Source organism: Sinocyclocheilus rhinocerous, unplaced genomic scaffold (genome assembly GCF_001515625.1).
Source record: "Sinocyclocheilus rhinocerous isolate Xijiao unplaced genomic scaffold, SAMN03320098_v1.1 scaffold672, whole genome shotgun sequence".
Taxonomy (NCBI): domain Eukaryota; kingdom Metazoa; phylum Chordata; class Actinopteri; order Cypriniformes; family Cyprinidae; genus Sinocyclocheilus; species Sinocyclocheilus rhinocerous.
In genome coordinates, this window is record NW_015624650.1 from 396,467 (window position 1) to 403,622 (window position 7,156).

Sequence of the window (7,156 nt, forward strand, 5' to 3'; positions counted from 1 at the left end):
AACCTGTTTGTTTTACATGTTATTTCTAACAAACCATATTACAGATGCATTGTCAGATTTAAGTTGAACCGCGGTCCTAGTGCATGCCGAACTGTGTGTGGAGAACCGTACGGTTAAATTTTTTACCGAGAACCGTTCCATCCCTAATAGATAGGTGTACGAGAACATCAGAGAAGTATTGTGTTGATTATATCTCATGAACATCAAACCTCTTTGGCAGTTCAAAAGAAAAAAAATAAAATATATATATATATATATAAAAAACTTTCAGACCCTTTTAGAAACTTTTTTCCATAAAAGGTACATACTGACAAACCTAGCGACTTTTTGGGGTAAACCTTAGTTATCGTTCAGTTGCTGTATCGCCTCTCTCGGTGTCTATTCTGTGCAGTGAGCAGCAGAGAAGCAGTGCATTCAGTTGGCCGTACCGCAGCAGACTCGTCAATAAATGAGCACAAAACAGCGTTTCCAAGCACCTGTAACTTACTGACTGTTTGGCCTTATAAAATTGAACATAGTTCATCTGTTAATCCTTTAATATGCACTTTAATATGTTTGTTACTCAGACGAAGGGAGTGTGCTGCATGAGACAAAAAAGTAACATAGCCAAAACCACCGCATATAGTCACTCTTTAGTGTAGATTAGGGCTGCACAATATATAGAAATTATCGAAATATCGCAAATGTAAATATCGCAATATGCATATCGCAACGGCGTGCGATATCATTATCATTTTAATAATAGGCTACTTAAATCAAAACGTTGCAAAAGGTCAAAGTTTTAGTTCGACGCATATAGCAGAGAATTGCTTGACGTTAAAAAGAGTTAAGTGCAATACGTTGCAGAAAACAACTCTTTGCCGTCTCCTCTTGCTGTCTGACTCACACCTGAAGCGCGCGCACAAGCAGCCTATATATACGTGCTGCTGAATATGTCACTAATCTTAACAAAACGGCTATAACAAAGATTAATCTAAATTTAATTCATACAGTGAACACTATGCAGTGTTATTTTACACTTAATTATTAAATAATTTTCATTTTTAAATATTTTAAAATATAATTTAAATAGCTTTTACACACTTTAAGCAATATCGTATCGCATATTGAATATCGCACTTTTTAACAAGGTATCGCATATCGCATTTTTCTTCAATATCGCACAGCCCTAGTGTAGATGTATGTTGATTTTATCAGATTATAAATCAGGATTTAAGGAGTATAGTGAGAGTGACTCCTGGTTAACATGTAGTATTAATGGGTCGTGTTTAGTCACTATTTATATTTGTTCTATGTATGACAACAGAAAATGTGTAAATTGGACCAGCTTTATTGGGCATTCAGTTATATTACAGTATGTGACAGTTCAGAGAGTAGAATAGATCTGAAGTGCCAAAACTTGTCTGACGCAATGACGTCATAAATATGCTAATTAATATGTGACATCACTTTGGTGATGATAATGTATATGCTTCCTTACTTTGATGATGTACTTAATGCTAAACATGAACTGCAAAGTCAAACTTAATAAATATTTAGATGTGGTTTTGTTCAGTAAATTAAAGCTGTTTGCTCAAATGTTTCAGGCAAGTAAAAGACCACAAAAAACCTATCTAGGGCAGGTTTATATGATGTGGTAAGCACACACTCGCTTCCCTTGACGTTAAAAAGGGCAAACACCTGAAAGACTCTGACAGCATTTACTGACTTTAGCTGGAAAAATGACTCGGTGTTATTGTCTTCTTGCATTATTGACAAACTATTTTCCTGTTTGACACTGTAAAGCTGCTTTGACACGATCTGTATTGTATAAAGCGCTATACAAATAAAGGTGACTTGACTTGACAGCATATAACAACAACTGATTAATGCGGGGATGCTGGAACAAATCAGGTAGTGTTTAAACGTCACAACACCAATGTACGTTTTGAGGGGAGAAAAATTGTTCAGGGAAAAACATACCTGTAGTAGAGGTGTTAAAAAATTTCCCAGGATCCTCTGGCACTTTGTGAGCACTTCTCTCAGTGCTGAGAGCAAAAGGGGCCCAGCTGGGTGCCACGGCCTCTACACTGGCGGGCTGGTTCACCCTGCTGTTGGGCTCCAGTGTTAGGCTGGCCTGGGATCCCCCCATGGACGTCACCTTGGGTTTCGGCTGGGCTACATTACGAGATGTGACTGGCCTGGATTCGTCATCACTGTCGAATCCAAACGGATCCTCTGAGCCATCACCGTCCGAGACCTTGGACCTCTTGGTTTGATCTGTCACCTCGGTCTTCAAACCAGGCCTCTTTGCTCCAACCTTGGCTTTGTAAGTCGTCTCGCCCCATTTGGTGCTGAGCGTGGCTCTTTTATTGGACAACACCTCGTCAAACTTGGAGGTCCCATCGCCGCCTCTTCGGCTGTATGTTTTTCCAAATCTAGATGTCATTGTGGCATCTGTCTCATATTCCCTGTGAAAGATCATAAACTGTTACAAGAATATTCCACTGGCTGTTTTGTAATCAAATGTTGACTATTAACAATTTGCCTCAAGTTTCATCTGTTCATAATGAATAAAATCAACATTATTCGGCATTCTACATGTGTGAACCTAAAAGATCTTGGGACTAGTCATTATAAAACAGATGCGCTCCTAAACTCATTCAAACCTGACAACTACTTGCATTTCTGTGCTGATAAAGAGTAGGAAACTAGATTGCCAGAATCATTTCATAATATGATTCGGATTCTATACACATCAAATTAAACAATCCACCTTAAAAGTTACTTTGCAGCCCTACATAAGTAAGAAAAATCAATCTGCTGTAATGTACTCAAAAAATTGAGAAGTTTAGAAGGAATAGAAGAATCGCGATATATTTAAAATCGCAATAATATTGTATCGTGAGGCCTCTGGTGATTCCCACCACTATATGTCATGTGGGTTAACGGAGACCTGTTCTGAGGAGGATCACTTTATTGACTGGCACACTGCACAATTAAATGTAAACCTTTAAGTCAGATGCCCTTATAAAGACTAACTTTAATGTTTGCTCTTCACAGAAAAGTTGTCAACGACAAGCCTGACATCACCCAAAGGCCAGTTCTGTTTACAGTAAACCAGGTACGTATAAGTGCATTCATCCCATGTTGTATTTGCCATAATTACAAGATTCCAACTTGGAAAAAAAATGCATGTCCTTGTAGAACTCATAATTACCATCTGTAATCTGGGAATTTAATCTCGAGTGGGAATCATCTTGGAAGAAAACTTTGTAATGGATGAACCGACCGATCTCAGGCCTTCTGTCCATTTTTTCAGACGGATTTATGCTCTGCACCTGGACGGTGTATGAAAAGCATTTTATATTTTATTCAGCAGGTAATGCTCAACCTCGGAAAAGGTGAGTTAACACCTAAAATTCAGTACTGCCAAAATTGTGAACTCCGAGTGGAATAAAACCGTATAGTTTTGATGCCGTTTGTTGTGATTCTGAGATAAACTGTTTTATTTTAGTTTGTTAAACTATTTTCTTCATGTTTTATGAGGAAATGTTTTCAGATAAAAAATTAATGTTTTGTTGTGTTTTTAAATTAACATTTGGAATTGAATTAAAATAAAACAGAAAAGTGCATGAATGTTCCTTTATTTGTTTGCTCTTTTCTTAACTTTCTAGTTTAACAAATTGGAAAAATAAAACAACTGATATAGATTTAACTTGGAAATTACACTGAAAAAAAATTTCATTCATCCAATTAAAAAAAATTAGGGTAAATGATTCACATCTATATTTTTTAACTTGAGCCAATGAAAAATAAATAACCTGCGCTTTACATTATTTTCTATGTCTATGAAAACTATAAAAAGAAATTTCTTAAATGAGAATTTTTTTTTTTTTTGATTAAATCTATATTTTTTTTGTTTGGATCAAAAATAGAATTTAAATTTAATTGACTTTCTTCAACAAGAAAAAAATATACTTTGTGCCAGGTTTTATCAAATAGTTTTCATAGACCTAGAAAATATTGTTTAGGGCAAGTTATTTATTTTTCATTGGCTCAAATTAAAAAATATAGATGTGAATCATTACCCTATTTTTTTTTTTATTTGATGAAAGAAACATTTTTTTCAGTGCAGCAATCATTCATAGCCATGTTATTAGCACCATGATTATTTGAGGAGTTCATTGGTTTGCAACCAATCCCAAAATTATTAAACAAAATGTATGCTACAAATCCATTCAATACTTTCTATAGACAAAACCATCACAAATAAAGAGTTAAGTTTTTAAAGTCACTTTTTGCCCTACATAAGAAAAACTAAACAAAAAATAACGTTAAAATAAAACTTAAAATAAAATTAGAAATTTAAGATTTCATATATCAACAACAAATAATAAAAGTTCCAAGATTCTGACTACTATAACAGAACCAAAGAACTACCATGGATTTTAGAGTTGCATTCATTGAAGTACCAAGAAAATGCCACTAAACATAAACATAGCAATCATTCAATATCATGGTAAGTTATTACCATCATAATAATTTTAGCCCTTTAGTGGCTTGCAACCTAGCTAATGCCAGCTGAACATAATGCCAACTGAACATCCCCAAAATCATTAAACAAAATGTCTGCTATAATTCCAACCGATATTATTGCAAACACAGCGGCTTTCCCTCAAAAATCAGCAATAAACTAAGAATGCTAAAAGCTAGTATGATCATTAGCTAATGCTAATAAGTGTACCTGTTCTCTTCTGTTTGCCTTTCACTTTGCAACTTTCTTCTCTTCGCTAAGCAAATAAGACGTTAACACAACTTCTTTACTTGGATTAAAACAAAAGAGTGTCTGAAAACCAGCTCAGTTGATAAAAACAACAACCATGCTAACGGCTAATGGACTAGCAAGAGGATTAGCATTAAAAGGCTAGCAGGCAATGCTATGAAACGTACTCTTACATCCCGCATTAAAACTCATTCACTGTTTGGTTAAAATGCATATTTTTAATCTACGTTAGTACTGAACCCACAGCAGGACCAAAGGAGGTTAAATACTCGCCTGGTTAGTGAAGAGAGTGAATCCGGGCCTCTGAGCTCCACCAACACTATAAACAAACACTAAATACTGACAAGCACTGCTTCTCGAGCTCCACCAACACAGTTATACGTGTATCTGAGATATAAGTTTCGATATAACGGAATATAAAGATCCACAGGTTTTCTATTTAAGTTTTGCTACTGTATTTCTCCCTCGATTGTTTCGGCTCTGAAACACCAACGGCCTCCATTCGCGTTTCCCCTCCCTCGCGTTTTCGCGTCACGACAATCGCGTCGCGGTACAGGCGTAAAAATGTTGACCAATCACGGGCCGCGCTATGAAGAGCCTTGAACTTGAACGCGAAGGGCGTCACGTACTTCTCACTGAACTATGGGAATTGTAGGCACTTGTACTCTAAAGCAAAAAGACTATAGATTGTTGTAAAGCCTTGAACTTTATCTTTTTTAAGGACCTTTGCGCTTATTTTGTAGTTAGAGATATGGATATGTTCTCAATACCCCTCTGTATATAGTTCATATTTTTTTATTGATTTATTTAGGGGTTTTTTTCTTTTATCTTCTTCCTTGATTTGCATTATTTTTTTTTACAATCATCGTTTCTTTTAATTTATTGACATTTTTGCTTTTATTGTCAATTTGTATGTGAATTGTCACTAAATAAAGCATTAAAAAAATTTGTGGGCACTTGTTGGTTTTAAGTTATGGAATTTAATCAAATAATGTTTAAATGAAAACGATATATACACGTGAAAGTAGGCTATATTCGACTAGAATATTTGATTAGTATAAAATGTCTAGTAATTAGTAATACAATTGAATGGGGGAAAAATGCCCGTTTAGCACTGTCAAACTTTTGGGCCAAAAATTTATGTTTTTGAATGTAGCATTTTATTTCTTTGGTTTGTTTTGGTCAGGAATATATTAATATGTGTCATCTGGCAATAACGGGTCAAGTGACATGTTTCCTAGCAACAGGACCTTGTCAACAAGCAAACCCAGGTAGCCAAAACGGTTTGGCCCGATAATGGTTAATGTGTTAATGCATACGAAGTGTCATGTACAGTACATCACGATTTTTTTAATGCTGTTAATTAAGTCTGTTATGCTTAACAAGTGTGCATTCAGTTAAAACACTCATATTGTTAAATAGCATTGCAAATTAATGCTTTCTATTGTAGGGGTGTGCGATAATGACAAAATCTGATATCTCTATATTTTCTGGAATTTTGTCAATAACAAAAATGACTTTTATCCAAAGCGACTTACAAATGAGGGCAATAGAAGCAATCAAAACCAACAAAAGGGCAATAATACTGTATGTAAGTACTGTGACAAGCCTCGGTTAGCCTAACGCAGTACACGTAGCAAGGTATGTATGTATGTATGTAAGTATGTATTTATATATATATATATATATATAGAATAGAAAATGCTAGTGTTAGAGGGTAATTTTTATAGTAAATAAAAAGAAAACAAGAAGAATAGAAAAAGAAAAGAGAATGCTAGTGTTAGAGGCTCTTTTTTCACAAAGAAAACGAGTAGTAAAAATGAAAAAAGAATAGAGAGTGCAAGTGTTTGAGGGTCAAGTGTTTTTTTTTATTTTCTTCTTCTTAGAATTAGAATAGAGAGTGCTAGAGTTAAAGGGTCAAATGAAGATGGAAGAAGTGTGTTTTTAGCTGTTTCTTGAAGATGGCTAAGGACTGTTGGGCAGGTCATTCCACCAGGAGGGAACAGTTAATGTAAAAGTCTGTGAAAGTCATTTTGTGCCTCTTTGGGATGACACTATAATGTGCCTTTCACTTGCAGAATGCAAGCTTCTAGAGGGCACATAATTCTGAAGTAGTGAATTTAGGTAAAGAGGTGCAGAGCCAGTAGCTTTGTAGGCAAACATCAATGCCTTGAATTTTATGCGAGCAGCTATTGGTAGCTATTGCAAATTGATGAACAGAGGTGTGACATTCTTTCTTTTCGGCTCATCAAAGACTAATCTTGCAGCCCCATTCTGGATTAGTTGTAGAGGTTTGATAGAATTGGCTGGAAGACCTGCTAAGAGAGCATTTCAATAGTCCAGTCTGGATAAAACAAGAGCTTGAACAAGGAGTTGTGTAGCATGTTCCGA

General features: G+C 35.4%; 1 protein-coding gene across 1 annotated transcript in view; it reads right to left on the minus strand.

Moving 5' to 3' along the window:
* LOC107745560 (wings apart-like protein homolog) overlaps positions 1-5,332 on the minus strand; it is an 87,025-nt gene extending 81,693 nt beyond the window's left edge. The window contains exons 1-2 of the mRNA XM_016559454.1: positions 5,039-5,332; positions 1,963-2,450 (exon numbers count right to left, since the gene is read on the minus strand). Coding sequence (XP_016414940.1) covers positions 1,963-2,428 — 466 coding nt within the window. The 5' untranslated portion in view covers positions 2,429-2,450; positions 5,039-5,332. The remainder of the gene's footprint in view (positions 1-1,962; positions 2,451-5,038) is intronic.
* Between the last annotated feature and the right edge of the window lie 1,824 nt (positions 5,333-7,156).